Source organism: Nerophis lumbriciformis, linkage group LG32 (genome assembly GCF_033978685.3).
Source record: "Nerophis lumbriciformis linkage group LG32, RoL_Nlum_v2.1, whole genome shotgun sequence".
NCBI classification, from domain to species: domain Eukaryota; kingdom Metazoa; phylum Chordata; class Actinopteri; order Syngnathiformes; family Syngnathidae; genus Nerophis; species Nerophis lumbriciformis.
Genome location: NC_084579.2, coordinates 10455533 through 10473032, shown reverse-complemented (window position 1 = coordinate 10473032; position 17500 = coordinate 10455533). Strand labels below are relative to the sequence as shown.

At 36.5% G+C, this 17500-nt stretch overlaps 1 protein-coding gene across 1 annotated transcript in view; it reads left to right on the top strand.

Annotated features, from left to right (window-relative positions):
* unc5cb (unc-5 netrin receptor Cb) overlaps positions 1-17500 on the top strand; it is a 426633-nt gene that overhangs the window by 404210 nt on the left and 4923 nt on the right. Inside the window, exons 11-15 of the mRNA XM_061926996.1 lie at positions 5222-5309; positions 5380-5551; positions 15472-15705; positions 15768-15917; positions 17467-17500. The exon at positions 17467-17500 is cut by the window's right edge and continues 131 nt beyond it. Of these exons, the coding sequence (XP_061782980.1) occupies positions 5222-5309; positions 5380-5551; positions 15472-15705; positions 15768-15917; positions 17467-17500 (678 nt within the window). The remainder of the gene's footprint in view (positions 1-5221; positions 5310-5379; positions 5552-15471; positions 15706-15767; positions 15918-17466) is intronic.

The window sequence follows — 17500 nt, the reverse complement described above, 5'->3', positions numbered from 1 at the left end:
CAGTGCCAGAAACTCATCGACTCCATGCCACGCCGCATTAACGCAGTAATTGAGGCAAAAGGAGCTCCAACCAAGTATTGAGTATTGTACATGCTCATATTTTTCATTTTCATACTTTTCAGTTGGCCAACATTTCTAAAAATCCCTTTTTTGTATTAGCCTTAAGTAATATTCTAATTTTGTGACACACGGAATTTTGGATTTTCATTTGTTGCCACTTCAAATCATCAAAATTAAATGAAATAAACATTTGAATGCATCAGTCTGTGTGCAATGAATAAATATAATGTACAAGTTACACCTTTTGAATGCAATTACTGAAATAAATCAAGTTTTTCAAAATATTCTAATTTACTGGCTTTTACCTGTATATATGTGTGTGTGTATGTATGTATATATATATATATATATATATATATATATATATATATATATATATATATATATATATATATATATATATATATATATGTATATATATATATATATATATATATATATATATATATATATATATATATATATATATATATATATATATATATATATATATGAGGATATTTGAGTAGCACATTTTAATAAATTCCTAAAAACATCATAGCATATAGAGGATCTTTGACTTGCTTATATTTTCAGTACATTCCTAAAAACAGCAGTTTATTTGTTATTTGACTTGTTCCCAAGTTCTTCCACACCAAACTCATGCAGGCATGCTTTCAAAAGATTGATTAAGAGGTGTCTGTTACCATAGCAACCTCTTTAAAAAGTGGTCTTTAAAGCACATGTAAGTAATAGTTGTCAGGTGATGTTGAGTGATCTCTCAGGTGTGCACTGTGGAAGTGGAGGAGCAGAAGTGTAGCTTTCCACGCGCTCGGCTGTCCTCGCTTCAAACACGGCATGGTTGTTTTTTCCCGCCCCGATGACAGGCGCAGACAAACGAGCGGCGACATTAAAGGATACGCCGTCTTCTCCGGTTTCTACACTTCTCCTTTTTTCATTGAGATTCCTGCAAAATTGTTCTCAGCTGTGTTTTTGGCCAAGCCGCCTGATCGTGTTACACGGGCGGCATATGTCTTCTTTGTGGGGAACCAAATATATTGAAGCGCGGCGGGGGGGGTCATTTTTTATTTATTTTTGTATACTTGGGGTGGGGCTCAAGCTTTGTGTCACCTTTTTTGTAAAACAAAAAAAACCCATTAACTTCAAGGACGCGAAGGAAATGAATGCGCTGGCTGAGAGCGCGTGTGTGTGTTTGCGTGGCCACCAGGGACTCCTAAAAGAGCTTTTTGGACAAGACATCATGTGAAATCAATCTGAGATGGAAAAATGTAAATCAGCAGCGATATGAGAATGCTGTGACGAGGGGGGGGGTCATTGATTTTCAAAGGAAAGATGTAAAGTGCTGGTAAGTACACTCCACTCAAGACATGTTTAATGACGCAAGAGGACGTGATGGTCTTACTCACATGATTCACATGCACATGTCTCCTTTTTAGCCACAATTATTAGTGCAGAGAATAAAACACTTGCATGATGGCAATGTAATCGCTAGTAAACTCACCCAAAAAAGAAGCTGTCGGTGCGACATGAATTAATTTGCAGCCACCTGCAACACATGTTTGCGGATGATATTGTACAAGTAACGTACCCACGTACTTCCAACTACCCACGTACTTCCAACTACCCATGTATTTCCAACTACCCACATACTCCCAACTACCCACATACTTTTAACTACCCACACACTTCCAACTACCCACATACTCCTAACTACCCACATACTTTTAACTACCCACACACTTTCAACTACCCACACATTTCCAACTACCCACACACTTCCAACTACCCACATACTTTTAACAACCCATGTACTTCCAACTACTCACCATGCTTTTAGCTACCCATATACTTCCAACTACCCACGTACTTCCAACTACCCACGTACTTCCAACTACCCACGTACTTCCAACTACCCACCGCGTACTTCCAACTACCCACGTACTTCCAACTACCCACGTACTTCCAACTACCCAACGCGTACTTCCAACTACCCACCACTTACTTCCAACTACCCACCGCATACTTCCAACTACCCACCACTTACTTCCAGCTACCCACATACTTCCAACTACCCACATAATTCCAACTGCCCACATATTTCCAACTACCCACATACTTTTAAATACCCACACACTCCCAACTACTCAAATACTCCCAACTACCCACATACTTTTAACTACCCACATACTTCCAACTACCCACCGCGTACTTCCAACTACCCACGTACTTCCAACTACCCACCGCATACTTCCAACTACCCAACGCGTACTTCCAACTACCCACCACTTACTTCCAACTACCCACCACATTCTTCCAACTACCCACATACTTTTAACTACCCACATACTTCCAACTACCCACCGCGTACTTCCAACTACCCACCACTTACTTTCAACTACCCACCACATACTTCCAACTACCCACATACTTCCAACTGCCCACATATTTCCAACTACCCACATACTTTTTAGCTACCCACATACTCCCAACTACCCACATACTTTTAACTACCCACATACTCCCAACTACCCACATACTTTTAACTACACACATACTTTTAACTACACACATACTTGTAACTACCCACATACTTTTAACTACCCACATACTTCCAACTACCCACATACTTTTATCAACCCATGTACTTCCAACGACTCACATACTTTTAGCTACCCACATACTTCCAATTACCCACATACTTCCAACTATCCACGTACTTCCAACTACCCACCGCATACTTCCAACTACCCACATTCTTTTAACTACCCACATACTTTTAATTACCCACATACTTTCAACTACCCACATACTTTTAACTATCCACATACTTCCAACTACCCACATACTTCCAATTACCCACGTACTTCCAACTACTCACGTACTTTTAGCTACCCACATACTGCCAATCACTCACATACTTCCAACTACCCACATACTTTCAACTACCCATGTATTTCCAACTACCCACTGCATACTTCTAACTACCCACCGCATACTTCCAACTACCCACCACATACTTTTAACTACTCACAGACTTTTAACTACCCATATACTTCCAACTACCCAACACGTACTTCCAACTACCCACCCCTTACTTCCAACTACCCACCACATACTTCCAACTACCCACCACATACTTTTAACTACCCCCATACTTCCAACTACCCACCACGTACTTCCAACTACCCACCACTTACTTTCAACTACCCACAGCATACTTCCAACTACCCACCACTTACTTCCAACTACCCACATACTTCCAACTACCCACGTATTTCCAACTACCCACACACTTCCAACTACCCACACACTTCCAACTACCCACAAACTTCCAACTACCCACGTACATTTATCAACCCACGTACTTCCAACGACTCACATACTTCCAACTACCCACACACTTCCAACTACCCACATACTTTTAACTAGCCACAGCTTCCAACTACCCACATACTTCCAACTACCCACATACTTCCAACTACCCACATACTTCCAATTACCCACACACTTCCAACTACTCACGTACTTTTAGCTACCCACATACTGCTAATCACTCACATACTTCCAACTACCCATGTACTTCCAACTACCCACGTACTTCCAACTACCCATGTTTTTCCAACTACCCACTGCATACTTCTAACTACCCACCGCATACTTCCAACTACCCACCACATACTTCCAACTACCCACCACATACTTCCAACTACACACATACTTTTAGCTACCCACATACTTCCAATTACCCACATACTTCCAACTACCCACATATTTCCAACTACCCACATATTTCCAACTACCCACATACATTTAACTACCCACATACTTTTAACAACCCACATACTCCCAACTACCCACATACTTTTAACTACTCAGATACTCCCAACTACCCACATACTTTTAACTACTCAGATACTCCCAACTACCCACATACTTTTAACTACTCAGATACTCCCAACTACCCACATACTTTTAACTACTCAGATACTCCCAACTACCCACATACTTTTAACTACTCAGATACTCCCAACTACCCACATACTTTCAACGACTCACATACTTTTAGCTACCCACATACTTCCAATTACCCACATACTTCCAACTACCCACGTACTTCCAACTACCCACCGCATACTTCCAACTACCCACCGCATACTTCCAATTACCGACCGCATACTTCCAACTACCCACATTCTTATAACTACCCACATACTTCCAACTACCCACATACTTCCAACTACCCACACACTTCCAACTACCCACATACTTCCAACTACCCACATACTTCCAACTACCCACATACTTCCAACTACCTACATACTTTTAACAACCCACGTACTTTCAACTATTCACATACTTTTAGCTACCCACATATTTCCAACTACCCACATATTTCCAACTACCCACATACTTCCAACTACTCACATACTTCCAACTACCCACGTAATTCCAACTACCCACGTACTTCCAACTACCCACCACATACTTCCAACTACCCACATACTTTTAACTACCCACATACTTGTAACTACCCACATACTTCCAACAACCCACCACATACTTCCAACTACCCACATACTTTTAACTACCCACATACTTCCAACTACCCACGTACTTCCAACTAACCGCCCATATTGAACTCCGCTGTCGTGTACTCTTCTTCTATAGAGGATCTGTGTCTAGCAGTTTTGTAGTTGGTTAATAAAAATAGCACAACATAGAGAAAAAAAATATTTGACTAACTTTTTACAAAAGAAAAAAACAGTGTTCCTGACATGCCATACCAAGAGTTTAGTGGATCTTTACCAAACATTTTTGGACATTAGTTCCATAAAAACTACATAACAAAAGTTTTGTGGAATTATGACAGTTACAGCGAGCCAGGTTGCATTCATGAACCCCCGGAATTATGAGCGTCAGCATTACAAAAGTGTCTCTGTATTGCTGCAATGATTTTGACAATTTGTTGTGGATTTTATGTCCTATTTTTATTTTGTATATTAGTATTAACTATCTAATTAACATAATTTATATATTTGAATTAGTAGTCTGTTCAACTTGAATTTCACAAAAGAATCAAACGTTTTAGAAAACTTGTACTTCCAACAATAACACACATTTTTGCTGATATTGTGGATGTTTTATTTATTTTCCCCTGCAGGTGTGAGTCTGCTTATCCCAGCAGGAGCCATCCCTCAGGGCCGTGTGTATGAAATGTACGTCACCGTCCAGAGGAAGGAGACGTTGAGGTAGGAGAAGTGAACCAAACAAGTCCATGGCGAGGCGTGTGGATGTTTAAACGTGACGTGTCCATCCCAGGCCGGCGGTGGAAGACGGACAAACAGTGCTCAGCCCCGTGGTGAGCTGCGGCCCGCCGGGCGCCCTGCTGACGCGGCCCGTCATCATCACCATGCACCACTGCGCCGTGTCCGACGGCCAACAGGACTGGCTGATCCAACTCAAGAGCCAGTCGCCGCAGAACATGTGGGAGGTAAGACCGGTCCAAATAATTGTAAGTGTGAACACACTGCAAAAAGTCAGTGTTCAAAAACAATAAAAAAAATAAAAAATAAAAATGAGGGGTATTTTATTTGAACTAAGCAAAATTATCTGCCAATAGAACAAGAAAATTTGCCTTGTCAAGACTTTCCAAAACAAGTCAAATTAGCTAACCTCAATGAACCCAAAAATAGCTTAAAATAAGTATATTCTCACTAATAACAAGTGCACTTTTCTTGGTAGAAAAAAAAGAGACCTTTTTGCTCAATATGTTGAAAATTGTTCTTAACCTCTTAAAGGGGAACATTTTCACCAGACCTATGTAAGCGTCAATATATACCTTGATGTTGCAGAAAAAAGACCATATATTTTTTTAACCGATTTCCGAACTCTAAATGGGTGAATTTTGGCGAATTAAACGCCTTTCTATTATTCGCTCGTGACGTCACATCGGGAAGCAATCCGCCATTTTCTCACTTTCGTCGGTGTGTTGTCGGAGGGTGTAACAACACGAACAGAGACGGATTCAAGTTGCACCAGTGGCCCAAAGATGCGAAAGTGGCAAGAAATTGGACGAAAATTGTTCAAAATACGAGGGTGTGGGGAAAGCCGACGAAATGGTCAGTCGTTTGTTCCGCACACTTTACCCACGAAAGCTATGCTACGACAGAGATGGCAAGAATGAACCGAAGATGATCAAGAGAAGAATATCGACCCTAGCTTCCCTGGCCTGCTGACATCAACTCCAAAACTGGACAGATCAGCTTTCAGGAAAAGAGAGCGGATGAGGGTATGTCTACAGAATATATTAATTGATGAAAACTTTATTCATTACTCGCGGTTTTACGTAAATTATTATACATAAACTGTGTTTACCAATAATTTAGCTTAAAAACATTTATTTTTTCCAATCATTCGAGTACATTCGGGTAGTCTTGTGTAATGCAGTATTTTGTGTCTATTTAGGTATGGTTAACCTGAGTGCTGAAATCGTGGAAAATATATGTTCTTAGCGCTCCTGAAATGGGCTGTCTGCACTCTCAAAGTGCATGTTGTTGCCAAATGTATTTCATATGCTGTAAACCTAGTTCATAGTTGTTAGTTTCCTTTAATGCCAAACAAACACATACCAATCGTTGGTTAGAAGGCGATCGCCGAATTCGTCCTCGCTTTCTCCCGTGTCGCTGGCTGTCGTGTCGTTTTCGTCGGTTTCGCTTGCATACGGTTCAAACCGATATGGCTCAATAGCTTCAGTTTCTTCTTCAATTTCGTTTTCGCTACCTGCCTCCACACTACAACCATCCGTTTCAATACATGCATAATCTGTTGAATCGCTTAAGCCGCTGAAATCCGAGTCTGAATCCGAGCTAATGTCGCTATAGCTTGCTGTTCTTTCCGCCATGTTTGTTTGTATTGGCTTCACTATGTGACGTCACAGGAAAATGGACGGGTGTATATAACGATGGTTAAAATCAGCCACTTTGAAGCTTTTTTTAGGGATATTGCGTGATGGGTAAAATTTTGAAAAAAACCTTGAAAAATAAAATAAGCCACTGGGAACTGATTTTTAATGGTTTTAACCCTTCTGAAATTGTGATAATGTTCCCCTTTAAGGCCCAAGCTGGCCCAAACATGCTTTTTTTATTTCTCTTTGCTATTTGGGCTTATTGGACCCTAATTAGAATAAAACTAAGAATCATATTTTTATATGATGTACTTAAGTCCATAAGTACGGAGCCCCTAAAGGGACATGGAGGAATGTTTTTTTTATATATAATTTTGTATCTCGTGCGCACGAGAAACGTTTTATAAAGTTATAAAAAATAAAAATAAAAATGGCATAATTTTATTTTATTTATTTATTTTTTTAGACATGTATCTCGTAAAAAATACAAATAAAAATGCTGGTGAAGATAAGGTCCTTTCTTTCCTTTTTTTTATTTAATTTTTTATAGATAAGATAAATAAATATTTTCTTGGATAAAAAGGAAAGTAAAACAATATAAAAATAATTACATAAGAAAGAAAAAAAAAAAGAAAAAAGTAATTAAATGAAAATGTTAGTGGACTAGCAGCACAACCAATCAAGTGTGCTTCAGGGACTGTGTTGTGTCCCTTGCAGAAGTGTTGTCCATGTTGTGGGAACCAGAATATTGATAGCAGAAAGAAACAACCCCTTTTGTGTGAGTGGGTGTGTATGAGTGTGAATGGGGGAGGGAGGGGTTTGGTTTTTTTGGGTTGATGCACTAGTTGAAAGTGTATCGTGTGTTTTTTTCTATGTTGATTTAATACAAAAATATATATATAAAATAAAAATTAAAAAAATAAATAATAATAATAATAATAATAATAATAATTAAAATATATATATATATTTTTTATAACTTTATAAAAAGTTTCTCGTGCCCACGAGATACATGTGTAAAAAAAAAAAAAATTATAAAATTTTTTTTTTCACCCATGTCCCTTTAGGGCAGGGGTGGGCAATTAATTTTTACCGGGGGCCGCATGAGCAACCCGAGCACTGCTGGAGGGCCACATCGACAGTATTTCAATTAAATTTTGCTCAATATTATTTTTGATATATACCGTAAGATAAATAATATTAATAATAATAATAATACTTTCATTTAACCTAACTTAACTTTACACCAAAAGCACTGCTTTGGAAATCATTTGTACCCCTTTCAGAGATCACATTTAGTTCCCCTTAAACATTCTCATGTTGCACAATGAAATGTAAGCATAGGATGAAGTGTGCATTCCTGTAACTTTCTCTAGTAAACAGCATTCCATGATTAATATCAATAAATGAACATGAATAATTAATGACAGTAGAATAAGCACACGTATGACAGAGGAGTCATAGTGTAACTTTGTGTGGTGTTTGAGTTGTCCGACTTTTTGTGTGGCCTTAAACGCACCAGTGGCTTAGTGCTATGCGTGTTGGTGACAGATGACAAGTTGCTTTGTACGGCAGAAAATGACTAGTTTTTCGAGATAGAAGTGTTTTACTCATGTTTTTGCTGTGGTTATGGCCGAATATAAACAGTTTTGCTCCATAAAGTGATCGATATAATTCCTGTCCTCGAAGCATCTCGATAGACGTTACAATAATTGAACGGTGTTCAATTGAACGGTGTTGACGAACACCGTCAGGGCCGCTTGTTGTCACTGTCACTCAGAGTTGCATTGCAAAATTACACAGAATAAATGTGTTTATTTTTGTTTACAATTCAGATGGGATTCGATTTGGCCCGCGGCATATATTTGCTGTGCGCAGAGGACGCTTGAGCAGTGTGCAATTGTGCAGGCGCGCACCTTAAAGGGAACGTTGCCTGTTGAAAACACGGCATTCGACATCAACTTTTCTCTTTTTAGCGTCTCGGGTGTAAACCGTGCATCACTTATCGCTGTGCACCTTCCCTCACAGGTTACACACGGACATACGCCCATAAATAACACTTTTCAAAATAAAAGCAGCACCGTTGTATTGCGCGCACGACATAGATGTTTTTTTCGACTTTATTTTGTAATTTGTGATTGCAGCTGTTCACATTCACTCACAATCACTTCCACACGGAAGTAATACAAATAACGCTTTTCAAAACAAAAGCAGCACCATTGTATTGCACACTCGACATAGATACTTTTTAAAATTTATTTTGTAATTTATGATTGGCCTCATGCGGGCCGGACAGGGATGCACAAAGGGCCGGATGTGGCCCGCGGGCCGCAGAATGCCCAGGTCTGCTTTAGGGGCTCCGTACATAAGTAACAAACGTGTACTTCATGTTTAGTGACATTCTAATTCTTATTTTTACACTTTTTTTTTCCAAATTCCATTGTATGTTATACTCTTCTGACACCACCAGATGGCAGTATGAGTGTCCACATACGTGGCCGTAAGACCCCAATTCAGTAGTGTACACAATTTTGGAAATAAGAGCTAAAAGGTGCTGTCCACGCATGTGGCCACTAAGGCCTTTAGAGGTTAAATGAAGTAAATACTAGTGCCATTATCTTGACATAATGATATCATTATGATTTTTTTGAACATTCTTGAAATAAGAAATTATTACTTTAAAAAAAGTAGTTTTATACTTGAGTGTTAATGACACAGCTTTGCATCAGTTGATATTCTAGTTTCAAGCATGTTTTACTCAATATAGGTCATAACATCTTACTGAGATCATTTAGGACCAAAACCCTTAAAACAAGTAAAACACTCTAACATAAAATCTGCTTAGTGAGAAGAATGATCTTATCAGACAGAAAATAAGCAAATATCACCCTTATTTGAGATATCTCATCTTACTTAGATTTCAGGTTTTGCAGTGCATGTGCCGCCGACAACAATCACTGCGAGAGAGGAAAAAAAAAGCAATTACCGGGAAGGAAGGGTGTCCTTGTCCTCTTGTTTTTTTTGGGGTTTTTTTGTATGCAAATATGTATTTTTTTAAGCCATCTGCCTGCAGGCGATGTCATTAACATTGCTGCTGCTACCAAGTTGCCAAGGACAGTAGTTTTAAGTTCCCAACACAATATTAACACAACCACGTTCACATCCTGGCACTGCTAGCTCATTTTATAGTTCATAGCTAGCGGCAATTGCTATCAAAATTAAGTTTTTTTATTGATTTTATGTTTAACGTTGAATAATATTTACACTTATTGATATATTTAGTCATTACTTGGAGTTGGACTTTACAGAATTTATGTAGGATCTTTGACTAGTAAGTTTTTTTTGCAGCCGCTTCCTAAAAACAACAGAGTTTATAGATGATCTTTGACTAAATCATGTTATAGTTTATTCCTGACAACAACAGAGTTTATAGAGGATCTTTGACTAGCTCATTTTATAGTTTATTTCTGAAGGCAGAGTTTATAGAGGATCTTTGACTAACTCATGATATAGTATATACAACAGAGTTTATAGAGGATATTTGACTAACTCATGTTAAAGTATATTCCTGACAGCAGCAGAGTTTATAGAGGATCTTCAACTAGCTAATTGTATAGTTTATTCCTGACAACAGCAGAGTTTATGAGGATCTTTGGCTAGCTCATTGTATAGTTTATTTCTGACGGCAGAGTTTATAGAGGATCTTTGACTAACTCATGATATAGTATATACAGCAGAGTTTATAGAGGATCTTTGACTAACTCAGGATATAGTATATACAACAGAGTTTATAGAGGATCTTTGACTAACTCAGGATATAGTTTATACAACAGAGTTTATAGAGGATCTTTGACTAACTCATGTTATAGTTTATTCCTGACAGCAGCAGAGTTTATAGAGGATCTTCGACTAGCTAATTGTATAGTTTATTCCTGACAACAGCAGAGTTTATAGAGGATCCTTTGGCTAGCTCATTTTATAGTTTATTTCTGACGACAGAGTTTATAGAGGATCTTTGACTAACTCATGATATAGTATATACAGCAGAGTTTATAGAGGATCTTTGACTAACTCATGTTATAGTTTATTCCTGACAACAGTAGAGTTTATAGAGGATCTTCGACTAGCTAATTGTATAGTTCATTCCTGACAACAGCAGAGTTTATAGAGGATCTTTGGCTAGCTCATTTTATAGTTTATTACTGACGGCAGAGTTTAAAAAGGATCTTTGACTAACTCATGATATAGTATATTCCTGACAACAGCAGAGTTTATAGAGGATCTTTGGCTAGCTAATTGTATAGTTTATTCCTGACAACAGCAGAGTTTATAGAGGATCTTTGGCTAGCTCATTTTATAGTTTATTACTGACGGCAGAGTTTATAAAGGATCTTTGACTAACTCATGATATAGTATATTCCTGACAACAGCAGAGTTTATAGAGGATATTTGGCTAGCTCATTTTATAGTTTATTCCTGACAACAGCAGAGTTTATAGAGGATCTTTGGCTAGCTCATTTTATAGTTTATTACTGACGGCAGAGTTTATAGAGGATCTTTGGCTAGCTCATTTTATAGTTTATTTCTGACGGCAGAGTTTATAGAGGATCTTTGACTAACTCATGATATAGTATATACAGCAGAGTTTATAGAGGATCTTTGGCTAGCTCATTTTATAGTTTATTTCTGACGGCAGAGTTTATAGAGGATCTTTGGCTAGCTCATTTTATAGTTTATTTCTGACGGCAGAGTTTATAGAGGATCTTCGACTAGCTAATTGTATAGTTTATTCCTGACAACAGCAGAATTTATAGAGGATCTTTGGCTAGCTCATTTTATAGTTTATTTCTGACGGCAGAGTTTATAGAGGATCTTTGACTAACTCATGATATAGTATATACAACAGAGTTTATGGATGATCTTTGACTAACTCATGTTATAGTTTATTCCTGACAACAGCAGAGTTTATAGAGGATCTTCGACTAGCTAATTGTATAGTTTATTCCTGACAACCGCTGAGTTTATAGAGGATCTTTTGCTAGCTCATTTTATAGTTTATTTCTGACAACAGAGTTTATAGAGGATCTTTGACGAACTCATGATATAGTATATACAACAGAGTTTATAGATGATCTTTGACTAACTCATGTTATAGTTTATTCCTGACAGCAGCAGAGTTTATAGAGGATCCTCGACTAGCTAATTGTATAGTTTATTCCTGACAACAGCAGAGTTTATAGAGGATCTTTGGCTAGCTCATTTTATAGTTTATTTCTGACGGCAGAGTTTATAGAGGATCTTTGACTAACTCATGATATAGTATATACAGCAGAGTTTATAGAGGATCTTCGACTAGCTAGTTGTATAGTGTATTCCTGACAACAGCAGAGTTTATAAAGGATCTTTGGCTAGCTCATTTTATAGTTTATTTCTGACAACAGAGTTTATAGAGGATATTTGACTAACGCATGTTATAGTTTATTCCTGACAGCAGCAAAGTTTATAGAGGATCTTCGACTAGCTAATTGTATAGTTTATTCCTGACAACAGCAGAGTTTATAGAGGATCTTTGGCTAGCTCATTTTATAGTTTATTTCTGACGACAGAGTTTATAGAGGATATTTAACTAACTCATGTTATAGTATATTCCTGACAACAGCAGAGTTTATAGAGGATCTTTGGCTAGCTCATTTTATAGTTTATTACTGATGGCAGAGTTTATAGAGGATATTTGACTAACTCATGTTAAAGTATATTCCTGACAGCAGCAGAGTTTATAGAGGATCTTCGACTAGCTAATTGTATAGTTTATTCCTGACAACAGCAGAGTTTATAGAGGATCCTTGGCTAGCTCATTTTATCGTTTATTTCTGACGGCAGAGTTTATAGAGGATCTTTGACTAACTCATGATATAGTATATACAACAGAGTTTATAGATGATCTTTGACTAACTCATGTTATAGTTTATTCCTGACAACAGCAGAGTTTATAGAGGATCTTCGACTAGCTAAAGCCTTTCCCTGCTCTGTCCTTCCCCTAAACGACTGAGATTTATATTTCCAAAGTGAACAAAAGTAGTACAGGCCGGTGCCATATTTAAAAGCCTTAAATTGAGCGTATTGCTTGTGTCAGCTGCTATAACGTGGTGTACATTAATTATCCAGCATGACTAGGATTTATGGGCGGGAAGAAGGTGCCAGAGCTCTTGTACGTGTCCGTGTGACGTCCTTTCATTACTCCTACCACATATTCTCAAGGAAGTAATAACTATTGATTACATCTCTGGCCTGCCGGAAACGTACATATCTTTTTCTTTTTCTTTTTTCGCAATGATATATTTGCTGTGCGTCTGACAGAAACAAATACACATTGTATACTAACGTACCTTAACTTGTAGTACAAATCATGTTGTCTAATGAATAAGCACACCTGCTTTTCTACTAAATGGAAGATTCATTCATGATGCTCGCAGCAACTTAAAATGATGCTCGCAATCACGAGTTGTTTATTTTTGACGACAGAGTTTATAGAGGATCTTTGACTAACTCATGTTATAGTTTATTCCTAACAGCATGGATTATAGAGGATCTTTGGCTCGCTGATTTTATAGTTTCTTTCTGACAACAGAGTTTATAGAGGATAGTTGACTAACTCATGTTATTGTTTATTCCTCACAACTGCAGAGTTTATAGAGGATCTTTGATTAACTAATTGTATAATTCATTCCTGACAACCGCAGAGTTTATAGAGGATCTTTGGCTCGCTGAGTTTATAGTTTACTTCTGACAACAGAGTTTATAGAGGATATTTGACTAACTCATGTTATAGTTTATTCCTCACAACTGCAGAGTTTATAGAGGATCTTTGATTAACTAATTGTATAATTTATTCCTGACAACCGCAGAGTTTATAGAGGATCTTTGGCTCGCTGAGTTTATAGTTTACTTCTGACAACAGAGTTTATAGAGGATATTTGACTAACTCATGTTATAGTTTATTCCTCACAACTGCAGAGTTTATAGAGGATCTTTGATTAACTAATTGTATAATTTATTCCTGACAAACGCAGAGTTTATAGAGGATCTTTGGCTCGCTCATTTTATAGTTTATGCCTGACAACAGCAGAGTTTAAGAGCATATTTGACTAGCTAATTGTATAGTTTATTCCTGACAACTGCATAGTTTATAGAGGATCTTTGGTTAGCTCATTTTATAGTTTATTTCTGACGACAGAGTTTATAGAGGATATTTGACTAACTCATGTTATAGTTTATTCCTGACAACAGCAGAGTTTATAGAGGATGTTTAAAGTAGCTCATTTTATAGTTTATTTCTGATGACTGAGTTTATAGAGGATCTTTGACTAACTCATGTTGTAGTTTATTCCTGACAACTGCAGAGTTTATAGAGGATCTTTGACTAGCTAATTGTATAATTTATTCCGGACAACCGTAGTTTATAGAGGATCTTTGGCTAGCTCATTTTATAGTTTATGCCTGACAACATCAGAGTTTTTAGAGGATCTTTGACTAGCTAATTGTATAATTTATTCCTGATAGTTTATAGAGGATCTTTGGTTAGCTCATTTTTATAGTTTATTTCTGACGACAGTTTATAGGGGATATTTGACTATCTCATGTTATAGTTTATTCCTAACAACAGCATAGATTATAGAGGATCTTTGACTAGCTAATTGCATAGTTTATCCCTGACAACAGCAGAGTTTATAGAGGATCTTTGACGAGCTGATTGTATAGTATATGCTTGACAACAGCAGAGTTTATAGAGGATCTTTGGCTAACTCATTTTATAGTTTATTTCTGACAACAGAGTTTATAGAGGATATTTGATTGTCTCATGTTATAGTTATTCCGAACAACAGCATAGATTATAGAGGATCTTTGACTAGCTAATTGCATAGTTTATTCCTGACAACAGCAGAGTTTATAGAGGATCTTTGACTAGCTGATCGTATAGTTTACGCTTGACAACAGCAGAGTTTATAAAGGATCTCTGGCCAGCTCCTATTATAGTTTATTTCTGACGACAGAGTTTATAGAGGATCTTTGACTTTCAGGGTTGTTGTTTTTTGTCATAGATTCCTAAAAACAGCAGAGCTAACGGAGAATCTTTGACTAGCTTTTTAAGGAGCTCCTTAATAACAACATCACGCTCCTGTCATAGAAAATATATTTGAGTAGTGTTTATGCAGGAAGTCCAAAACATCAACAGCGTCCTCCTGTCACATAGAGGATCTTTGACTACCTTTAAAAAACAAAAAAAGATCTCTTTACAGGCTGTATAGGGGATCTTTGACAGGCATTTTGTAGGCTTTGGGTCCTAAACTCTCCTCTCACATACAGTATAAGTTATTTGTCTGGTTTTTGTTTAGTTTTCTTGTATTGTGGTGAAGAAAATACAAGTATTCTGAAAATGGAATGTGTTATTATTTGCAGCCTACAGTTTTTTGCAAGCCTTAAAGAGTGTGTGTGTGTGTGTGTGTTAGGACGTGGTGGTGGTGGGCGAGGAGAACTTCACCACGCCGTGCTACATCCAGATGGACGAGGAGGCGTGCCACATCCTGACGGAGACTCTGGGCACTTACTGCCTGGTGGGACAGTCCCTCAGCGCCTCCACCACCAAGCGCCTCAAGCTGGCCGTCTTTGGACCGCTCACCTGCCCCGCCACCGAGTACCACATCAGGGTCTACTGCCTGGACGACACGCAGGACGCACTCAAGGTGCAGAGAGCGTCGGGACGCGGCCGTTCCGTGCGTGGGCTAACATCTAGTGGTGTGTTCAGGAGGTCCTGCAGATGGAGAAGCAGATGGGCGGCAAGTTGTTGGACGAACCAAAGACGCTCAACTTCAGCGACAGCACTCACAACCTGAGACTCTCCATCCATGACGTCCCTCACGCGCTGTGGAAGAGCAAACTGCTGGCCAAGTACCAAGTAAAGCAAGATTCTCTTGTCACTTTATATATATATATATATATATATATATATATATATATATATATGATATAGTTTTCTTATTTATTTAGCTGCAGAAAGTACCAGGCATTTATCAGCAGTCAGGTTTCTATGAGAGAGGAGATTGTATAACCATCAAAAAAGAAAATGTAATATTAATTAAATAACTATTATAAATTAAATTGTATAATAATTATCATTACCCAACTTCAGTAGTAAATATTTGCATTTAAGTGATATATATATACATATATATTTTTTTTTATTTTTTATTTTTTTTAATCTGCTGATAAATGCTGAGTAAATAAGAAAATTATTTACAAAAAAATATGTATATAAATATATATATATATATTTTTATTTTTTATTTTTATTTTTTATTTTTATTTTTTAATTTTTATTTTAAATATAAAACATATAAAAAATATTTAAAAAACAACAACAAAAAACAAATATATATATGATAAATGCTGAGTAAATAAGACAATTATTTACAAAAAAATATGTATATAAATATACATATATGTATATATATATATATATTTATTTATTTATTTATTTATTTTAAATATAAAACATATAAAAAATATTTAAAAAAACAACAACAAAAGAACAAATATATATATATATATTTTTATTTATTTTTTTATTTTTTTTTAATATGCTGATAAATGCTGAGTAAATAAGACAATTATTTACAAAAAATATGTATATAAATATACATATATATATATATATATATATATATATATATATATATTTATTTATTTTTTTTAATTATTTTTTTAAATATAAAACATATAAAAAAATTAAAAAGACAACAACAAAAGAACAAATATATATATATATATATATATTTTTATATATATATATATATATATATATATAAATGTATATATATATATATATATATATATATATATATATATATATATATATATATATATATATATATATATATATCTATCATTTTCTTATTTACTCAGCATTTATCAGCAGTAAGGCGTCTATGAGAGAGGAGATTGAATAACTATCGAAAATGTATTTGTAAAATAATAACTAATATTATAATGTACCTTCAATAGTAATTAGTTGTATTTAAGTAATATATTTATCCATCCATCCCTTTTCTACCGCTTGTCCCGTTCGGGGTCGCGGGGGATGCTGGAGCCTATCTTAGCTGCATTCACACTGGTTTAAATGTAACTTAGATATTGGGTTTCACTATGTAAAGCGCTTTGAGTCACTAGAGAAAAAGTGCTATATAAATATAATTCACTTCAAGGTGGGGTATTTATTTTTAAAATAATTTTTTTCTCAAACGCAGAAAATATTATGCATGTATTAGCGGTAAAGTGTCTATAAGGGAGGAGATTGAATAACTATTATGGATTGATTTGTATAATAATTATTATTATAACGTTAAGTTGTTAATATTTGTATTTATATTTGTCACTTTCTGCCGGACTTGCAGAGACATCGGAGTCCACCTTTGTTGATGTTGTTGTTGTTGTTGTTGTTGTTGTAGGAGCTGGGCTTCCAGCAGGTGTGGGACGGCTCTC